Genomic DNA, 23,316 nt, shown 5'->3' on the forward strand with positions numbered 1-23,316 from the left:
GGGTATTTGTATAAATCAGAAGCAGTAAAAAGTATATAACTAAAAATATTTCAAAATGAAATGGTTCATTAATAAATATTTGAATATTTAATACATATTGCTCTGAATACTAGTTATTTCAAACTAATAGAAAGGTGTTGATTATTATAGCGTCTAAATGTTGATGTAATTGTCACATTGTGTGATTGAATCATCAGTTTCACGTTCTCCATAGAATGTATAGAATTGATGCATGAAGCTTAGGGGACTCCTGGGGAGATGTTTTTTTCTGAGCGGCTGATCATGATGTTGGGAAATTCACTTGGTCTTGTCCCGTGATGGCAACCCCACAGAAAACTGCTACTAAAGCTCATTTTAGTTAATGAATGACCTGTTATTAAGGACTCTTTTGTCATGTCCAAAACATCCAGGGGGGGCTCCCACAATTTATCTCCACATTCACTGTTTCAGGGATTTGAAAAGGTCACAAAATGCTCAGAAAAAGGGAAATTTTATTTATCTGAGTATTGCTGATATCTCTCCTTATTAATGATATAGCCTTATCATAAATGCAGGGTAAGTTTGGAAAATGTTTTATATGACTAACAGATGTCTTAGGCTTGTCTTGCATCACTTCTTTTTTAACAATATTAATGGAGCTGATAATTAAAGGATTTTTTTTTTTTTTTTTAATAAAAGTTTTAAGTTTTACATCTCGCCTTTCCTATCAAATAAGATAGAATGTACAACTATAAATGAGTTTTAATGAATGAAAGCGTTTTCTTGTCACTTCAGGATCAGGAATAGTCGTGTTACTAGTGATGGGATCAGAAACGCTCCCAATTTCTCTTCATATTATTCATATTTCAAAGTTCAAATCGCGATACTCTCATTTGAGTTAATATCTGAAATCGTTTTAAAGCTGCTAATGAATAGAAAAAAAAAGTTAAGGTCTGAAGGATTTTTTTCAAGATGCTTTTGTAAATAGCGCTTCATTTGAAAGAGGAAGCACGGAAGTAAATATTTATTACTATTTCCTCATAGACTCGGATTTTCCCTGGTGATGGACAGCAGGTGAGTATAGTATAAATACGCGTAAACTGCATGAAGGCAATAACAGTTCTGAGGCCAACCTGAGCATTGATCTGAAGCATCACTCTTGAGCTTTGATAATATAATAAAGTCTAATCAAATTATGTTGGTAAGTAGAAAACTGTTTTAAGTAGATCCATATTTTACAAAGTAATACATTTCATCTTAACCTATGAAATATATCATTTTTCTTCATAAAGAAATTGATGTTACACCCTGCTAATTTTACTTATTTATTCTTTGCTTTGCAGTTTCCGCTGTTTTTTGGAATATTTTTCTTGTTGGCGGAGAACACCGTGGAAGGAAAAAATATGGGATGTTTCATCAAGGCACACAACAAGCTACTCGACGCTTTTCTCTCATCCGCCGGACACCGGCATGCGAAGGCCACCGGTCACGCGGCGGACTCCTGCGAGAAAGCCGCTCAGTCTTTATCGCACATCAATGAGCGCTCACTCTCCCCCTGGCGGACAAGGTAAATATAGCTCTCGCTACCACCCATTTAATATTACCAGAGAAATCAGAACACTGTTCAGCAGTGAAGCATTGCGTGTGTATGTAGTATATGTATCATACAATGCCTCATGTGCTGCTAATTTATTATATTTTGGCTTAATTTATACCTATAACAAAAATGAATGTGGAAAATACATTTTTAAGTACAAATGACTTGGATGTTTAAGTCATTTCAACTTAAATTACATTAAACTGAAAAATTAGATGAATCTTGTATAACTTAATTATTATTATTATTATTTTTTTTAATGGTTAACTTATTTTGATGAGTTAAAGCCATGTAAAAATATGTTTTCATAACTTATTGATCATATAATTTTTCATAGTGGGCGGAGTTGTTATTAAGCCTGTTTTGTAGTGTTCAAATAACAATACAACATTATACAATAAAACAGTTGTGTATATGTAATATCTATTGAATTTCACCAAATTTAGTTACCTGCTACAAGACTCATGCCTTTCTATCTGTTGTATTTTCAGCACTGTGCACAAGCCAGATATGTACCCCAAATCATATGAGGAAGCAAAGTGTTTGTGTGAAGGATGCATCATTAACGGGGTCGAGAACATGACCTACAACTCTGTGCCCGTGCAGAAATCTCAGTTATTCCTGAAGAGGGTCCCATGCCCGTCTGACCCGAGCAAATACTCTTTAGAGTATGAACATGTGTTAGTGACTGTGGCCTGTACCTGTGTGGTCCCTCGCCAGTAAGAGAGGACAATCTAAACCAAACCCGTAGAGACGAGTCTCATGTACCATGTCGTGTTTGTTTTAAAATGCAATTTTTGATAAGGTACTTCATTTTTTTTTTTTTATATGCTTATATGAATAAGCTGAAAAGGTTGCATGTGTCACATGTTTTTAATACTTATTAACTAACATAGTCTTTCTTGAAAGGAAGATATATTTGTATTATTGTAAAACACTACTTTATTTAGGACATTATTTATTTATATTATAATAACTTATTTATTGTTTATTTAACTTTTGTGTAACTTATGCAAATATGTGAACTTTTGATCTTGTGCCTATTGCTGTCCTTTTATAACTCTGTCAATGACAGGAATAGTTATGTCAAGTTTGTTTCAGTGATGATGATAAAATGTGTTGCAATTTGTCCAAAATTCAATTTGTCCAAATGGTATTATGTTGAATAAAATATATTCTGATCTTAATTCATTCATTGTTTCATCATATTTCACCCTGAATATATATAAACTGTTTTGTAAATAAATGTTAATATAGTAGATGAAGTAAACGTATTTATAAATTATTGTACCATTTGTTTTAGTGCCTTTAAGCAGAGCTAATTAAATAAATGTTTTCATTAGCCTACAGTACTTGCCATTCACCACTGAGATTTATGAAATAGTAAAATGCAGATGATAATTATCACATGAATTATTGCCATTGCATTATTCATTTCTGCGTTTCTTTTTGGGTTTCGTGTGAGTTTAGCTTTTATTTTGTGGGACTTTTATTTTGAAAAGTTTCTCATCAGTTTCAACTTTCAACCACAGTTACGTTAAAGCTTTGCGACAAAGTTTTTGTAAGTAGACAACACAACAGTGTGGCGTAAAATGGTCACAGCACTAATAAAGTCTCTCAGTATATTAACGAAACCTATTCGAGGTAAGAAAAAATATATATATTCGGGTTTAAATAGTGTTGTTTCATAACATGCTTTGGTAGTATTATTATTTTTCCACCCCCCATAAAACCTGTCATATTTTACTCACCCTCATGTTGTTCCAAAACCGCATGACTTTGTCTATTTATTTCGTAAAACACTAAATATGTTACTTATATGGTAACATAATATGTTAATAAATATGGTACTGACAGCCTCGGCTTACACTTTCGGTGTATATTTTTTCGATACAATAAAAGTGAATAGCCAAACATCTAATTTTGTGCTTTACAGAACAAAGAAAGTCATGCAGGTTTGTGTGTTGTTTATGTTTTGGAAATCTGTTAAATAGTGATGGCATGCACACTCTTTTCCAGAGGCTCAGTGGAGCGATGGACAAAGCACACAAACAGCACTTGTCCTGGCTCTCCAGAGGAACCTGTCAGAGCTCCGGGAGAGCATGTCTGCAGGCGAAGAGCTGGAGGAAGCCCGACGACTTCTGGAGGAGGTCAGGAGTGACAGCACATGGTTTTGCAGTGATGCTAATGACCTAACCTGGTGCTTTGTTCAGGAATGTCTTCTCTTACTGCTCTGCCTGGCACGACACCTCAACCGCCTCGTGGAAGCCTTTCACCAGATTCCTGCTGCACCAAATCCTGCGACCCCTGAAGCAGCTCCACCACTTCCCCCAGATGTTCTCAGTGTGGCCCAACAAAAGACACTGGGCGCCGTGCTGCAGTTTGTGGTCACACTGGGTCTCTGCCCATATTTAGCCCCTGGTGTAGGAGTGGCACTGGGGCTGAGGTCAGCCTTTGGGGCAGCAGTGGAGGGAGCCGTCCGACACGATGTGGCCCCTACAGGGGAACGCCGTCTACTTATCACCACTAATGTGCTCCTGGAGGTGTCTGCTCTGTCATCGCTAGCGACTCCTGTGTTTACACGCCACCTGGGTGACATCATGGCAGCTCTGTGTCAGTTAGCTTATCGACCCCAGCGGCCTGAAGGAGACGGTACAAAGAGTAATAAGGTAAAAATACACTAATGTCAAAGAAATATTTAATCCTATTTGAATACATTTTACTAGTGGTCTCTTTTTAGATCTGGGGTTCCCAAAGCCATGGATAACCTGGAATTAGCAAGGAAATGTAATATTGCTCCAGGCATGGAAATGTAATATTGCTCCAGGCATGGAAATGTAATATTGCTCCAGGCATGGAAATGTAATATTGCTCCAGGCATGGAAATGTAATATTGCTCCAGGCATACAATACAATACAATACAATATACTTTATTTAGGGAAATTTGTCTTGGGCACAGTGTGTATGCTGCATTTTTAAATCACACAAACTAATAAGTAATAAACAGTATAAAATAAAATAATCAGTGTTAACCAGAAACGATCAAGTCTTTAAACTTGTCATTCAGGATTCTAATGGAGGCAGGCACAAAAAACATTTGGGCACCGAAGGCAGAAGAACATACTCAGGATAAAGAATGTGGGAGGGATCCGCCAGTATTCTGTGTGCCCCTCGATACACAGACTGCTTATACAGTGTTTGAAGCGATGGATAGTCTTTCCACTCCACAATTTTCATGGCAGTTTTGATAATGTAAGAAAGTCTTGTTTTTAACTGTACAGAGAGGTTACCATACCAGGCTTGGATCCCATACCTGATTAGGCTCTCCAGAACAGCCTGATAAAATACAGTCATAATTTTTTTGCTGACACCATACAGCCTGAGTCTCCTCAGGAAGTAAAGTCTTTAAGTCTTTAAAGTTTTAGTCTTTAACTAATAGAAAAGTCATGAAACATTAATAAAACTACATATAAATGTGTCTCTCTCTCTCTCTCTCTCTCTCTCTCTCTCTCTCTCTCTCTCTATATATATATATATATATATATATATATATATATAGTTATTGTTAAATAAAGCTGAAAATATAAATATTAAATGAAAAAAAAATGTTGCCTTGACCACTAACTGAAAAAATAGTTGTAGTTTAGGCTAAAGTACAAGTACAAAAATTAAAATTGATTTTTTTTATTACAACTATAGAAATATAAAAAAACATCTCATTCAAATCTCATTCAAAATATCAATAAATAATACAGTAACACTTTACAATAAGGTTTCATTAGTTAACACATTAGTTAACTACTTTAGTTAACATGAATTAAGAACAAACAATAATTCTAGACCATTTATTAATCTAAATTAATGTTAGTTTCAACATTTACTAATACATTATTAAAATCAAACTTTTTATAACATTAGTTAATGCACTGTGAACTAACACGAACAAACAATCAATGACTGTATTTTTATCAACTAACATTAATAAATACTGTAACAAATGTTTTGTTCATTGTTAGTTCATGTTAGTTAATACATAAACTAATGTTATCAAATGATACCTTATTGTAAAGTGTTACCAATAATACTTAAATAGTATATAAATTATACTAAAATAACACTGTTCTAGTTATTCTCAGTGTTTTGTCCTTTAGAGGCAAATCTTTATAAAACTATATTTTTTAAAATCCCTATACAATAATGAAGAATGACATGAACGTAAGTAAGTGTGAGAATCCTGATTCATCACTCTTTCAAGTTTCATATTGGCCCAAGCTAAATGTTGAACTAATTCAGTCATTCTCATCTACCACAGGGACTAACGGTAGAGGAGCGCAAGACCTGCAAAGAAGCACTCCACAGTCTTCTTGGGAAAGTGTATCAGCCAATCGTCATCAAAGAACTGCTTGTTCTGCAAGGGGGTCCTAAACAGGTGTGTGTTGCCCACTATCTTTCTGAATACTTTTCTGATGTGTTAGTATTTGTGTGACTCCACAGAGACATGTCCTGTGTATTGCTGTAGGCATCTTCAGCTTCCCGAGGTGGAGGTAAGGCTCTATCCCAAGCTCCCCCTTGGCTGAGGCGCCTGTGTGGACAGTTGCTGTCTGACAGGTTAATGCAACCACAAGGCGTCCAGGCAGTGGTGAGGGCCATCTTAGAGGGCACCGGAGGTAAGGCTGAATTTAGCAAATTTAGAGTACAGATGATTGGTTCAGAGAAACACAAAGGTTTTTCATGGAATACAATCAAGATTACAAGACCATCTATCTAGTGTCAGTTCCAAAATGTACTGAATGCCTTGTTAGTGGATAAAACATATTTTGTGTTCTCAAATATCTTTAGCTAATTGTGAGTAAATATTGTCTACTATTAGTATTTATTCAAATTCAGACATTTAACGTATGCCTTATTTGCTATTATTTATTAATATTATAAAAATGAGCATTATACCAGCCATACAATTTTTGTTACTAAACTCAAAACCCATTTCAAAACTCTTTCAGTAATGCAGCCCTAAACTAGTATATTTACTAGTAAACAGGTTTAATATTTAAACATTTAAATGTATGCAAATGTAAAATTGATAACCTATTTGTTTTTTATTGCTTATGCACAATTTTTTTTTAGTATGCATGTATGTGAATACAAATGCATTTATAAATACATTGAAACCTGTGTTCATGCTTATGTTGTTTCGTTTTCCGCAAACTTATAAATAAAATGCAACATCCTGGAACCGTGTGCTGTTGCCTGGAATATTACAATATTGACCCCAAAAAGCTGCAGACTGTGAAGGAGACAAACATGATATGTCTCGGTTAGAATGGCTAGGTGACCTAAAATGTTTTGCATATTCTATAAAAAGCACAGTGTCAGTGGGTTCGGACATAATTTTATGAATTGTGGTGGAAAAATGTGTATTTTTATACCATACATAACAAATCCAGTACATAACAAAATTCCCAATGTGTTTCCAATAGGTTTATCATTCCATGGAAAGTCATTCTGTTTTTTTATGATAGCTGTAAATGTTCAGCACGTGCTTTTCAGTCATGTTTACTTGTTACACATTGCTGACCAGCAGGTGGCGACTCTGACTGGAGGAAATGTGATGCTGTGGCCAAGATTCTTGCCGCCTGTCCTCAGCAGTCCCTCTCCGCTGAGAGCTATTACAGTCAAGTGTGTCCACAGGTGAAGTAATGTTCTCTCATTACAGTCAAAATAGTGAGATTATTGCTATAATGGTAATTTAGAGTTTTATTTGGTTTGCAAAAGATGCTAGTAGTCAAATAACAAAAGCAAGAGTTCATTGCCATCTGTTACCTAAAAACCTATAAATAATTTTTGAAATGTACTGTAATAATAGAAAGTAATATCACTGGATTTAGGTTCTGGAGCTTCTGCATTTCAAAGACAAGCTGACTGCACAGCAGTTCCAGAGAGTGGCCACCAGGGCGGCGCTCATCATGGTGCAAGATCGGCCTGAGTTTGCACAGCGATTCCTTCTCTTTCCTCTTCTCTCCCCCCTTCGTCGTTGTGCACAGGAAACCGGTTAGTATTTGTTAGGTGACTGCAGTTTAGCATTTTATAGTGGCTGATATAATTTAGGTTGTGTGAAAAGGCTGCATCATTGCTTGCTAATGTTTGTCCCAACACACAGGAATCATTTTTAGATGCAAAGTATATTCTCTTTTTAGTATTACAAAAATAACTGACAAGCTTTTGCAGGAGATGACCTATCCCAGGATGCAGTGGAGGAGTGGGAGCTTACTCGCTGTATTGAGGATGTATATAAAGTAAGCCAAGCGTTCTGTATTGTCTAATGCGCCATATAATCAAGTATATGAAATTTACATAAGAACGTTATTTCCTTCTGTTTAGATTTGTGTGGTGGGTAATAATCCATCAGAAGTGCTGCTGAAAGCTCTAGCTGATGTCTACTCAACACTGTTCAATCTCTTTTGCTTCACCAAACAGAATGTCTCTCATTTACGGTCAGTCTTTCTTTTTTCAGTTTTTTTTAAAGAAGTCTCTCATTTACGGTCAGATTTCTTTTAGAATATCAAGTATTTGTAATAGATCATTTGTTTGGAAAAGACTAAAAGTGGTTGTTCCCTACAGTACATCCTGTCAGGAGATCCTGATATGGTGCCTGTCTCACTCAGAGCGCTCGGCATCTCTTTTGCTGCTGAAACGCTTGTGTGGACTGCTGGGAGAAGTGGGTGGAGTCAGACGCGGCTTTCAGTTCTCGCCTGGCAGTGAAGGAGGGGCCAGACTTACAGTGAGAGAGCTTATCAGGTATTATTAAATGAGAACCCTACAATAATTATGCAATGTTTTGTGGAAAGTAGTGAGATATTAGTCTGGTTTACCAGCCAGTATTTTGCCATTTTGAGCTTATCAGGCGATGGTCTAATTGGGAAAATAGCAGAATCTATTAGCTAGATCACCCTTTTGTCAATTTTAAAACAAACTGAAGCCTTAAAAAAGATGATGCATGTTTTTAAGTGTTTAGTGATGAATTTAGAGTTGATATTTTGTAAAATATTGATTTCAGTAATTGTGTGTGTATCTTATTTGCTTTCATTAAATTAAACATTATTTATATCAGTATAATATCAAGTGAAATTGATCAAAAATGAAAGTAAAGACATTTATTATGTTACAAAAGATTCCTATTTTAAATATTCTGTTTTTTTTGTTTTTTTTTTACTTTCTATTCATCAGTGAGTCCTGAAAAAAAATAATCATGGTTTCCACAAAAATATTAAGTTGCACAACTGTTCAAAAGTTTATTTTGTTTTCCGTACATTGCTTTGTGGTTTTCATAGCTAAAAAAAAAAAAAAAAGTTTGGATCATGAAGGATCATGTGATACTGAAGACTGGAGTAATGATGCTGAAAATTCAGCTTTGTCATCACAGGAATCTTTTTTTTTTTTTTTTTTTAACTGTCATATTAAATTGTAATAATATTACATAATATTAATTTTCCTGTATGTTTGTTCAAATACAGGTGAAACTCGAAAAATTTGAATATTGTGCAAAAGTTCATTTATTTCAGTAATTCAACTTAAAAGGTGAAACTAATATAAAAGTGAGATATTTCAAGCCTTTATTTGTTATAATTTTATGCAAACCCTGAATCAAAATCTCAGAAATTTTGAAAATTTTCAAAAGCTGTAAGCCATAATCATCAAAATTGTAACAAATAAAGGCTTGAAATATCTCACTTTGCATGTAATGAGTCTATATAATATATTAGTTTCACCTTTTAAGTTGAATTACTGAAATACATGAACTTTTGCACGATATTCTAATTTTTCGAGTTTCACCTATAAATGTAGCCTTGGTGGACATAAGAGACTTTTGAATAGTAGTATATGTTGCAAGGCATAACAATGATTAACTGGCTCTTTTTCTGTGTTTTGACAGTGATGAAGATGAGGCTCTGTATGAGAAGGTCTCAGGTGAGCAGTGGAGAGTGCAGTGTCTGGTGCAGTTATTGGACGAGATGAAGGACAGTGACCTGCCTGGAGAGTTTTTCCTACTGCTGCTGCAGGTGCTGACCTCTGCCTGTCTGTTTCAGCCTGACCGTTTCCAATGTAGCTCAACAATGTCTATACTACAGCACATAAGACACATGGATGTCCATAATTGTTTTATAGCAAGATTTGAGGACCCAAGAATGCTTCAAAATGTAGAGTAGATGATTAAAAAGAAATTTTAGATTTAAGAAGATTAAAAAAATTCCCTTTTTTGTGTTTTGTGTTGCTTCCAGGATTTAACAGCTGTGGCTGCTGAGCAGGACGAGGTTGATCAGGAAGTGAACACCTCATCTATGACGCTGCTGGAGTTAGAGCAGCATCTGCTGGGGCGTGCAGGTGGACACGGACAGAGACTTGCTCTGCTGCAGGCGCTGGCCATCATGTGTGAGGGTCTTCCACACACACAGCTGCTCTGCAAACCCACTCAGGTGAGATATAGAAGAAATCATTCATTCGGTTCATTCAAATCAATGGTTCTCTCTTTTCCTGAGTGAAGTGGTACATTTGAGTTTTAATTCTAAACTTTAAACTCTTTTAAGCTTTCTTATCATTTTGTCTTTTCTGCTTTCATTCAACTGAGGTTTTAATAAGATAAAACATGGGCCTTCTAAAAATAGAGCACATCATCCCCTGGCCAGATCTGTTCCATTTAACTCGCAACAAAGAATATCTTTACTCTGACTGTTATTTAGGGCAGATGTGTTATATCTGCAGTTGTGCTACTTTATGTAGTGATAAGGTGTGATCTCTCTCTCTCTCTCTCTCTCTCTCTCTCTCTCTCTCTCTCTCTCTCTCTCTCTCTCTCTCTCTCTCTCTCTCTCTCTGCTTACAGGTGGTTGGGTTCATAGCATCCATGCTGCAGAGAGCATGTGTTAGTCTGGAGCGTGGCACTGACAGCCCAGTGGAGAGTCAGACTCTCAGTATGGGAATAGGGCTTGTGGCCACTCTACTTTCTGGAGCTGCTGAGGTAGTGTATAGTTTCTACATTTTGCTGCTGTTCTTTGCTCACTCTATTGTAAGAGTTCCTATAGTAATAAGCTGTTTGCTGTGTTTATGGGTAGTTAACATATTGCATATTAATCCTGCAGTGTAGAATGCATGCTACACTTTTTTAACAAAAGGGATCTATTTTTGTATACTTATTAAATATGCCATTTTCATGACCTCGTATAAATGCGATTACATTTTAAACATTAGTTTAAAATTAGTTAAAAATGAGTTTGTTGCACCCAGGATTATTATCGTTAGCTAAAACTAGTGAGAATATTTATGTTAATTGAAATAAAATAAAATATAAATATTAGTTACAAAACTAACTGAAAATTAGAAATGTTACTAAAATAAGTTGAAGTTGAAGCACTACAATTATAAATAAATAAATTTGACAAAAAATTTGACAAAAGCACATAATGGAATGACTGAAAATTAAACAAAAATTAACATGAAAACTAAAACTATAAAAAATAAAACCGCTAACTAGAAGTTGTGCCCAGTCACAGCACACAAAATATGTACTAATGCCCAGTTATTGGGTGTGATTAATTAAAACTAATAAATAAACTATAATAAGCAATAATAAACTAATAAGCAAAATAATAAAATGACATGAAACAAAAAAAGATCTTAAGTTATGTTTTAATGTAATTTCTTTGAATTATATTCAAATAATGTATTATATTCAAAGATATGTAATTGCCCAATTATATTGGGGAAGTTCCTTGCAATATTCATATGCAATTAATTGTTATTGATTAATCAGCATATTTTCTTATTAGTATGATTACAAGTTTTAAACAATTGACAGCCTAAAATCTTTATGTTCATGTACATATTATTAATTACCTACCAAATTGTACATGTGTATGTCTTCTTTCAGCTCACTGCAGATGATTATTCATCAATGGCTGCACTGCTGCCCCACCTGGAACAGATTTCCCAGCAGCACCAAGAGCCCGTTATCCAGGAGCTAGCGTCCGATCTGAGGGCCACTATTGCCACACACGGGGCTTATCGCCCTACAACTGTCCCTAAAACAGCCAGCCAGCACAGCACTGCCCACAGTCTTACTCAACCTGCAGGCCACAGTTCAAACTCCCTCCCAGCCAGACCCCAGGTCCCTTCACAATCAATCTCACATCCCAAACATACAACAGACCCTAGTGTAACACCCAAAGTTAAAGACTGTCAGACAGCTGGAGGAATACCCAATCCTGGGATTTCTGAGGCCTTGCGCAGTAAAGCTTTCTCTGAGTGCCTGCTGGAAGCCTGTGACCCAGATGTGCCCACACGAGCCGTAGCACTGCGTTCACTGACCCGCTCTGTTAGAGATGGAGACGAGGAGGCATTGCAGAACAAGGAGAAACTACTAACAGTGAGTGTGTAGATGTGTATGTATCTGTATATGTAAGCAGATAAAACTGGCCTGGCATGAATTTAAAAAAAAATACATTTCTCATTATGTATGATATGAAAGTGGTCACATTTACTGAAAATTTGCAGTTGAAATCTAGTAATTTCAGTTGGAATCTGCATAATCAAGGATTTTGCTGTTTTGATCAACAGTAATCTGCTTGGTTTTAAATTAATTCTGTATGAGCAGTGATTTTATACGTCGCTACATCATTGACAATGGATGAACATTATAATATATATATATATATATATAATATTTCCAGGGAATACATAAATATATAGTTTTTATAATTGGAAAAACATCTGCCAAATGCATCGGAAAAATAAATACTATAAATTTTATAATTTTAAAATGTTCCCATTAATTCTGGACATTATTATTATTATTGCTAAAGGTGAAATATTTTAACAATTTTAAAATATTGAAATATTTTTTTGTATAATTAAATATTATTTCCATTTCACCTATTACTGTATATTCTTAATGGCTGGTTTAGGGTACGCTTACACAACATCTATGTACTAAAAACGGAAAAAAATTTCCTTTGCATTTTTTACAGCGATGTCAAAACAATCCCTGTTCACACGCATCCGCAAAAATGACTAAAAATGCTGTATTATGCATGTCAGTAGTTGGCGATGTCACTTTGTAAAGAAACGGTACATGCCTATATACTGAACATATAATCCGCATGTGCATGACATCACCATTTTCACAAATTTGCAGACGATAACAGTATCATTTTTAAAAACTTTCACAAGTTTGCATTTTCAGGCCCCCAAAACGCTGTTGTCATTGCGCTTTGATGCAGGCGATCATTATAGTATATGATAAACACTTACTCTCCCAGTATGCATTATTCTCTCTGATGTCAAAAGCTTGGTGTCACGTGCACATCTCTCCTGGGATTTGCGTAGACTCTTCTTCCCTGGGTGACATTGTTTAAATGGGCCATGACTTTCTTCCAGTGTTTCTCTTTCTCCTGTGTGCTAGTGTTGAGGGTGGGTGAGGGTCTAGAATAGACCATGTTTAATAAATGAGGTGGGATGTTTGGTGTGTAAAACCTCTTGCTTGAGGGTGTCTGAAGACTCTCGTGGGATCTAGTTATGATGAGCGGCTTTCTGCAATGTCTCATCTAATATTCTCTGTTATAAGAGTCTCTTCTGTGTCCAACGCTTCATAAATACAACTAATTCACACATGAACAGACACAGAGCATCTCACTAACACTGACATAACACCCACCCAGTAATCCATTAACATAGCCTAGATGTGAATCTTTTTCTTTTGATTCATTCAGTTTTAAATATTTATTTGTATAAGTGTCTGTCAGAGTTCTTAACACATAAATGTCTTATCTGTTGTATTCATTTTCTCTTTCATTCTCTCTGAAAGTCCATAGCACTTCACCTCACGTGAACTCATTTAAATCTTTTAAAACTGCAGGCCATAGACATGCTTTAATTTGCATTACTGTAAACGTGCTGAGAGCTGAAAAACTGTCAGCGATAATTAGACTAAGGAATTAATTAAATCTGCTCTAATTCTTTGCTCTCAGCTTTCAGTGAATTATTTCAATGTGTTTCAGCTCTTTCTGGAAAACCTGGAACATGAAGACTCCTTTGTGTATCTGTCTGCTATTCAAGGTAATTAATTAATTAGTTCAAGAAAGAAACCAGCCTAAACTCCTTCGAAATACAACAAAATATGACAATCACACCTGCTTTTGCCTAATTTTTAAAAAATTACTATTGAGGGTTTTTCAGAAATTAATGAAAATTTTTGATTTATTTGTAGTTGTGATGGTACATAATAGAACAGCTTGGTTTTGACTGGTTGAATGACTTAGTTGTAATTATAAAGCACAGACATTACATTGACCTGATTTACTTTTGCCAGCTAAACTCACTGTCAGCTTTACCTCAACACATTACAATGTGTTTCAGCCCTCACGTTACTCATTCTTAAAGAATACAGATGTTTGGCTAAACCTTTCATTTGTTAAATGACCAGGCTTTTGCTTTGCCATAATGAATAGATAAAGCATCTGATTCTTGAGCTCATTAAAGTAGTCAATATTATGCAGCATAACTGTTTTCAACATTGATAATAATAATAAATGTTTCTTGAACACCAAAGACACTAAAGACACGAAAATTCGTCTTTGAAAAAACAGTTATTTTAAATTGTTTGAATATTTCACAATATTACTGTTTTTACTATATTTTGTATTCCTGGCCCCAAACTTTTGAACGGTGGGGTATATTGATCGGCAGTTGTGGAGGACTTTCTTTTGTATATGTGTGTCAGGTTATTTCAGGAACAGCTTTGAAACCTACAAGGCTGCTGTATCTGGGCCAACAAACAGATTTGGGATGCTATATTTTGGTTTGATTAACTAAACCAGCTCTATGTATTTGCAGCCAATGTTATTTCACCTTTTGTCCATGAATGGTCAGAACCATCTCAACCATCCCTTTTTGGCCTATTGAGGAATAGCTAAATTAAGATTGTAATGCTCTGGCAGCCTGCTGTGCTTTCTATTCATCCTGTCTTAAAAAGGGTCTGTCAGAGTTTTAGCCTTTATTCAGAGCTGTTTTTTTCTGTTTCAGGGTTGGCAGTGTTGGCTGATTCTTTTCCTGAGCAGATTCTGCAGAGACTGCTGGGAGAGTATCAGACCGGGGCAACCATCGGTCCCCCCAAAAGAGAGCGCTCCCTAGAGACACGCCTCAAAGTGGGCGAGGTATTAATGAGAGCCTGCAGGGCCATGGGTGAGCACAGTCACTGACTGTAGTATTTCTTTCTTTTTCATATTTCTTTCTTTCTGTATTCTTTTCTTCCTTTAAAATACTTCATGCTCCATTTCAGGATCTGTTTGTCAGATCTGGGCAGTGCCGTATCCCCAGCACAAGCGTGCGGTTATTCATTGTGTCTCGAGATCATTCAGTCTGGGTCTGAGGCATGTCGCCTTGGCCCGGCTCCTTAACGCTAACAGACCGAGCTCTGAAAAAGCCCAACAGCTGCTACAGTCCGCTGAAACCGCACAATGAGTCTCACAGCTCTCTGTCACATTCATAGTGCCTTCACACACAGCAGGGGGCATCACACACTTCACATTGCACACTTGAGCTCAATTTACATTTTCAGCTCTTGAGTATTATCTAATGAGACACTTATTTCAATCCTTAAATCCTTGATTTTGTAATAACTAAATATCTAACCAAAACACGCTGTTTCGTAATGTACACATCCGATGCATAATTAAATAAATCCTTTTCCTGCATAAGTGTGCCACAATTAAACATGTCACTTAATAAGGTGCTGGGACAGATGGCCACAGTTAACAAGAAGCACTGGATCAAAGAAGCGTATGTTACACTTTTTCTTGCCCCTGTTCCTTTTCCCTCCCATCAGATACCCATTTTTTTCTTGTAGATCTAGTCCACAATAGACATTAAAACTCTTTTGATCCGTTTGGAGGATTGGTCAGCTGAACAAGTGGACATTCATGCCTGAATAAGTCCTGGCACATGGATTCTGGAAGGTTTTATACAGTTTGAATGATATTTCAGACAGGGCCAGCAAAATCAGCTGTGGGGAGCAAGTCCCTCTGGACCCACCTGGCAGCCATTATAATAGCTTTTGTCTAGTTGTATCCTTATTTTTTTACCCATAAAGAATATAAATTCCCCTTACACTAATACCTGTCAGTGTGAGGAGGTTTTTTGTTTGTTTTTTGTCAGAGCCCAAAAAGAAGCCAAAAAAATTCCCAGTTTAGTGACTTTGCTCATGCTATAGGTATGGACTTTGGACTTTCTCAGACTTTCACACTGAGATGGAGAGATTGGAAGAGGAGTCGCGACTTCAGCTTTGTGTGTGTGTGTGTTCAGGCTGGAGCTCTCATTCCTTGCACTGTACATGTTATATTAGGACAAATCTGAGTTTAATTTTTATTTTTTTAAGTCTGTATACACTACAGGTCAAATGTTGTTGATAGAAGTCTCTTATGCTCACCAAGCAAATTATATTTATTTGATAAAAATACAGTAAAACAGTAATATTGTGAAATATTACAATTTAAAAGAACTGTTTTCTATTTTAATCTGTTTTGCAGTGTAGTGTATTCCTGTGATGGCAAAGTTGAACTTACAGTTGCCATTACTTCAGTGTCACATGATCCTTCAAAAATCATTTTAATATGCTGATTTGTTGCCCAAGAAACATTTATTTTCATCAGTTGAAAACAGTTGTGCTGCTTAGTATTTATGTGGAATCAATAAATAATAAATGTGGAATAAATTACTACTTTGATTAAGCAAGTATGCATTAAATTGACCAAAAGTCACAGTAAAGACATTTATGATAAATGTCAAATAAAGGCTGTTGTTTAGAATTTTCTATTCGATTATCCTGAAAAAAACACATCAAGATTTCCACAAAAACTATGCAGCAAAAACTATTTTCAACATTGATAATAAAGAACATAAATAAAGTTAAATATTATAACTTTAATAATAAAGAATAAAGATTATTAGTAATTGAGTGCCAATAATATTTGAGCAACAAAACGGCATATTCTAATGATTTCAGAAGGATCATCTGACAGACAAAATATGAAACAAAACAAAATTGCCATCACAGGAATAAATTACACTCTGAAATATATTAAAATAGAAAATAGTTATTTTAAATTGTAATAATATTTCAAAATATTACTGTTTTTTTTCTGTATTTTTAATCAAATAAATGGAGCCTTAGTGAGCATAAGTTACTTATTCCAATGATAAAACAAAAATCATAATTATTCCAAACTTTTGAACAGTAGTGTATGTCTTTATATATAGCTAAGTATCTGTACAAATAAATCAATAAAAGGTTTTATCTTTTAGGTGACCTTGCTCCACACTATGGTCGCCCTCTGATTGGTGTGTTCCTGAGTGGCACACGAGACAAGGACAGTAGTGTGCGTGCCAGCAGCCTCTCTAATTTGGGTGAACTCTGCCAACGTCTCAACTTTTCCCTCGGACCACTGGCACAAGAGGTAGTACCACTCTAGTATTCAAAACCTAAAAGTCAACTAGACAAGCTGATGAAAAGCTGAATCTGCGCAGTTTAGTCTGTAATTAGTTATTTTTAAGCAGATCCCCGAGGCTGCTTCTAGTCTGATGTCGTCGTTCTCTTTACTCGGCACAGCTGTGTATGTGTGTACACACATGCACATCTCACTTCACAAGATTACTACTACTGCTAGTGCTGAGATCAGGGTTTCTGCTGGTGCAGATGGGTGATAGATGGATGAACCTGAACTCATTAAAATCAGCCAATGTCTTGACCACAAATCTTTATGTAGCAATTGATTGTGTATGCTCAAATTTATTTAAATGCTTTCAAAATAGATCTGTAAATAAAAATGTTCCATTTTATGATGTTAGCAAATTAAAAACATAATATTTGCATATTGGAATGCTTTTTTTTTCTGCTTTTTTTTTTATTCATTTGTATTCTGAATTGTGATTAGCCTTTTTTTACTCTAGTCACTTAACCATCTATAGCTGCGTTTGAAAGTGGACAGAATGTGTTGAATTTGCGTAATGTTGATTCCCGTGCACAGCCAATAGAAAACAAGAAGTGTCTTAAGGGTTGGGGAAAAAAATATCACTTTTCGTTTAATGGAGCACTCCCCATATTGATCCATACAATCCCAAGATCAATCTTTTACTCTTAGCCTATTTTCAGTGGCTGATGCAAACATATTTGTTCAGCCCAATTCACAATACAAATGAGCTGGTTATTTTATTGATTAGTTCTTTTCTTTCATATGTAAGTGAAATGGACATTCATAACTGAAATATAGAATCAGCGTTGAATCAAATCAAGTTTAAAGCCTGTGAATCAGAATCACATCAAACTGGGAAATCAGTCATGTCACCAGTATTCTAAGTAGAATCAAAGACTAAGCTGACCTAAGACTTTAGCATTGTACTTTTGCTGCCTTGCAAGCATTGATGTTTCAGGAAATACAAATCTAGAGTTCTTTGATACTTTGTGCCAATGTGTGAAATGTGTGACGCCTTGCAGTTGGAAAGCAGTTTGTTTATTTTTCAGCGCTTGTGCGTACGGTCGTTGAGAAAATCTACCGTGAGTGTCTGAGCTGCGGCAGTGGTCTAGAGATCTTCATGAATAAGCATCTCTGTCAGTGTGACTAACTGGGCTGCTTATTCATGAAAGAGCCCCTGCAACAGGCTGTTCTAGACCATCTTGACCATCAGCCTTCTGCAAACCCGTGTGCGTGTGTTTAGACATCAATCGACCCGCTACATTGACATAAAGATCAACTAGTGCAGCATTGCAGATCTCTGCGGCCTGCGTACGTCCTTTGCATTTGACCTCTGTTTGTGTGGTTCCTGCAGCTGAGCTCGTGTCTCACCGCCCTGATAAAGACGGACAGAGAAGCAGAGGTTCGGAGGGCCGCGGTCCATGTCATTGCTCTGGTCCTTAGGGGCCTCAGTGATAAAACCACTCAGGTGAGTATTTTGAAATATGTGTGATCAATTTAACTTGGCTGGTATTAAAGGAACATGAAAAGCTTTTATAAAGGACTTAAAATGTATGAATTATTCAGTATTTTAAAATAATTAATTTAATATTTCTATTTTAATATATTTTAAAATGTCATTTATTCCTGTGATGCACAGCTGAATTTTCAGCATCATTACTCCAGTCTTCAGAGTCACACGATTCTTCAGAAATCATTCTTACATGTTGATTTGGTGCTCAAGTAACATTTCTTAAGCCCAATTTATACTTCTGCATCAAACTCACGCTATAGCTATGTCGTAAGCTGTGTGTAGCACGCATAGCCTATGACGTACCCTGACTTGCACCTCTCCAAAAATGTAACAACGCATTTATTTGAAATATAAATCTTTGTATAGTTATAAATGTCTTTACCGTCATTTTCATTGATCAGTTGATCAGTTTAAAAAAAAAAAATTGTGGTATTGAACAGCATGCCACAGATGCTATCCATTTACAGCATGTTTTTAACCAGAAATATTTCTTCAAAGGTGTGAAGTCCCATCACTGTGTTTTGTGTGTGAGGATATTAAGTAGATTGTTAGGTCTTTCGATCATGATCAATGCACGTGTTTAGTGGGAGGAATTCTTCCAGCATCTGGACTGATGAGCAGCAGCTGTAATTTTCTACTCTCTTATTTAGAGGTCACCTGCAGTATAAGACAACCAATGCTCTGTCTAATCATCACTCTCAGCAGACTCTCTTGTTCCCACGGCCCTGATCACTTTCCCAGCAATGCCTTTAATTTCCGACCATAGCTCCTACATTTGGTGCATGATGAATACAATTAATAGATCTAAACCATATGAAAACCGTTTTTTTAGATTTTCAGAAGAAAAGGTGGTCCTTGCTCATGCAAAATTTGTCCCTGCTATGATAGTGTTGTAGTAGGTTGCCAAGACATTGTTATACATTTACATTTATTCATTTAGCTGACGCTTTTATCCAAAGCGACTTACAATTGCTATACATGTCAGAAGTCGCACGCCTCTGGAGCAACTAGGGGTTAAGTGTCTTGCTCAGGGACACATTGGTGTCTCACAGTGGATTCGAACCCGGATCTCTCACACCAAAGGCATGTGTCTTATCCACTGCGCCATCACCACCCATAACTCCTAACCCTAGATGATAAATTTTATTAACTCAACCTGCACTGTTCATGTTATGGACATCAATGATTTTTAGTTAAACCTCATAGTCACTTTACCAGGTAAAAAAAAGTATAAAGTTATAAAGTACTATGGTACTTTTTTTTTTACCTGGTAAAGTGACTATGAGGTTTAACTAAAAATCATTGATGTCCATAACATGAACAGTGCAGGTTGAGTTAATAAAATTTATCATCTAGGGTTAGGAGTTTTTTGAGAAACCTTCTACAAAGTTTTATGTATCACAAGTTCTGAGTTACAGCTGTAACTACATTAACCAATCAGAGGTGTGTATCAGCTTACATAGATGTGAGAACATTGAGTCTCTGATCCACTGGACTATTAGCAGCCATCTTCAACAGATGTTTACCCTGTTGTGAGATCATATGAACCACACTTACAGAAATTTGTACATTTTAAAGTTTTTTGATGTTGTCAGCAGACTGGCAGCCGATTGACATTCCAACCTCTCAGACCACAGATCTGTTCTCCCATAATGCAGTGTGATAATTTTATTCCAGTTAACTCTTTTAAAACATATTTTAAACATAATAGGGTATGAATCACAAGACTCCCACACATTCCATGAAAGCAAGATACTTGATCATTGATACGACTTATTTCCTTTATCAAATGTATTTCTATAAAATAATCTTTAAACCTTGATAATGTCTTCATCTTATTTGCCAGGTTTTTCCAGTGTGATTATGGTATGTTCTACAGAAGTTAAATTCATTAATGTACTCAAATAACAGTTAAAAAAAAATAAAATAATAATAATAATAAAATATATGTATAAATATATATATATATATATATATATATATATATATATATATATATATATATATATATATATATAAACTTAAAAAAATCTTAATTGTACTTAAGTTTATTTAAAGTAGTTTAATATTTTTAATTTTGTGACTTTTTTGTAATAATAAGATTCTTTAGAGAAGTATTCTTGTATAAGATGATACATTTAATTTTGTAGAGAGTTTGATACAAAATGTCAGGATGCTAAATCTTCTGCTTTGTCCTTTCACTACTTCACTTTGCAACACTTGGAATTTTGGGAGCGTTTGTCTGCATAAAACACATCTTAAGATCCCTCTATAAACACATGAACTGATCCCATGACCTCAGAGCAGACCAAACTGGCCACGGTGCTGCAAATGACCTTTTATACTTTTGACCCCCTGATTTACAGCACCAATGTCCACCCTAGTTAGTACCCTGGCCCTTGAAATATTTGCACATGCACTTTATAGGACAGGTTTTACTAGACTCAGGCGGTGCTGTCCCTGGCCTACATCTTGGCATTGGACCCGGGTGCAAAGTCATGTCTGTCATCGCCGTCTGTTGAGTTTCCCAGGATGGAGCTTGATAGAGGTCCTTCTGGTATGAGAAACTGTTGTTTCTCGGTACAGCTGTTGCAGCGAGTAATGAGACGGCTCGTCCAGGTAAACCATAAGTCACAACGCCTGGTGTCCTCTTAGTGTGAGGCTAAAACAGCTGACTGCTCACAAAAGCGTTCTCCTGCTGTGAAGGAGAAGGTCAAGAGACCATCTGCCTCAAGAGACATATACAGTATATGTATATGAAATTATTTTTCATTATTTTCTCTTCTTTTTCTTGCTTTCAGTTGTACAGTAAAACAGTACATCCACTTACTAAGTGCTTTCCGACTCTTTTTCAGGTTCTTGGGGATGTTTTATCTGAGCTGTATCGGGCTCTGAAAGGGGTGGTGCGGTCGGACACGGATGATGTGGCTGTACTCCATGCTCAGCTTGCTCTGGAGGAGCTGGATGATGTCATGAGGAGGTTCATCTTCCCTCAGCAAAAACTTGAGAAAAAGATTGTGGTACTTCCTTGACGGCGCTCCAGAAATTACATAAAAAAAAAAAATTGTAGACCTCTTAGATTTCTACCATCCGTTTATATTTGTAGTAATTGAATAATTTATACATTTGCAGCTTTTCTTTTTTTCTTCTCCATAATCAGTTTTCACTCCCACATTTCCATTCTCAAACCAAAAAACCTGTCTTGCCATAGATAAACTAGCATTGTGCCTTTTGTTATCTGTTACACTGAGGTTAGAGGGGAACAAAAGCAAAAGATATATCTTTGTAAAGAGCCCTGGTGTTGCTGGTTTCCACTCTATTCTGCACTGGTGATAAAATGCCTGTTTGCTTTTTATCGAATGTTTGTTGTACATATAAAGACGGCTAGGTCATGACATCATTGTAAGATACGACAGGGCAATTAGTCATTCTCTTAAAATTCCTCCCACTGCACAATACTAAAACTATCCATTCATGTTAACCGTCTGTATAGCATCCTGACCTCTTGGAACTGCCCTGAAGCAGAACTGGTTAAATACCATATAAATACAAATGTTAGCATTTATGCTAACTCATAAAATGATATCTTGGTCATGAGGTGTCTCTAAAATAAAATAAAGAGTGCTTATTTTTCTGAAGCTGGTCTAATGTGTTTATATTATGCTGTCGTTAACAGTTTCTTTTTCCCTTTGCTAGGACTGTTTTAGAGGTAGTATAAATGTAAGCATGTGTCTGAACATCTGTGTTAGGTTGCAGTGCCACAAGTTCCTGTCTGCCTCATGTGCTGTAAGGTAATAGGTGAACCAAATATTAATGCAGGAAAAATGTAGGACAGGAATTGTGGGCATTTAATGGAGCCAGACTGAATGAAAGTTTGCTAAAGCAATATCTGAATTGTAACCAAAAACCCTTTCCTGCGGATTCACACACAAGGCTTAAGCCTAGTCCTAGACTAAAATGCAAGTTTGAGCTGTTTGAACTGAAAGCAACTTGCACTGACATCAGTCACAATATGTCAGTGCCATTGTTCTGTCTCAAAATGCACAGCAGTAATGTTTTTTTTCTTCTTCTTCTAAGGCACGTTTACAAAAGCTACTTATTTAACAAAATAAATCAGAAATAGTTTGTTAAACTTTGTGCTGTTTTTTTTTTTTTTTACTGTTTAGCACCAACAACTTTTTAACATTTTAGTGTGGATTATTTTGTGATCCTTGCATCAAAACCTCAATGGTGCTTCACACTTAAAAATCAGTTCATTTACTGTTTTTATTGATCACAAAAGTGAAAAAGCCTCTCAGTCCTTCTTCAGTGTGTTTTAGTAAACTACTTTGTTTAATTCCATTATTTTGTAATGTCTAAGACTTTGCGAAGAGATTATTATTGATGGATGGAGCAGTTACTCTATATATTAGTATAAAGAAGATTACACCTGAGAGAAAAATTGCAGTCACGTGGAAAGTGTAGCAAAGCAGTTCGCCTATATATACACTGCCCGGCCACAAAAAAAAAAGTCACTGTTTGGATTTAAATAGGCAAAAGCTTAAGAGTCAATGATTGGATCATTATTGCAGTGATTATTATATTTCCAGCATGTTATATGTTTGGCAACAGTTCTTCTAACCCTAATTGATGAAGTGTGTAGCTTTTCATTTCTTAAACAACCATGTAGGGAAACACATCATGGCCATAATCCGGGATAACAATATCAAGATCC

The 23,316-nt window shown here is 35.9% G+C and overlaps 1 protein-coding gene across 2 annotated transcripts; it reads left to right on the top strand.

Annotated features, from left to right (window-relative positions):
- Positions 1-3,100: 3,100 nt before the first annotated feature.
- On the top strand, positions 3,101-22,240 carry tango6 (transport and golgi organization 6 homolog). 2 transcript variants are annotated; one of them, XM_084124879.1, is made up of 18 exons: positions 3,101-3,220; positions 3,596-4,245; positions 5,890-6,006; positions 6,097-6,244; positions 7,156-7,265; positions 7,463-7,625; positions 7,803-7,870; positions 7,956-8,068; positions 8,196-8,372; positions 9,508-9,634; positions 9,854-10,048; positions 10,453-10,587; positions 11,497-11,991; positions 13,622-13,679; positions 14,646-14,804; positions 16,923-17,074; positions 18,444-18,557; positions 21,458-22,240. In XM_084124879.1, exons 1-18 carry the CDS (start codon positions 3,169-3,171, stop codon positions 21,632-21,634), a joined length of 3,210 nt encoding a protein of 1,069 aa, XP_083981005.1. In that variant the 5' UTR covers positions 3,101-3,168; the 3' UTR covers positions 21,635-22,240. The 2 variants fall into 2 exon arrangements, with proteins under 2 accessions (XP_083981005.1, XP_083981006.1); XM_084124880.1 differs by having other exon boundaries at positions 3,108-3,220; positions 7,159-7,265.
- The last annotated feature ends 1,076 nt before the right edge of the window (positions 22,241-23,316 follow it).

This window comes from Abramis brama (assembly GCF_963993115.1).
Source record: "Abramis brama genome assembly, chromosome: 9".
In the NCBI taxonomy this organism is placed as follows: domain Eukaryota; kingdom Metazoa; phylum Chordata; class Actinopteri; order Cypriniformes; family Leuciscidae; genus Abramis; species Abramis brama.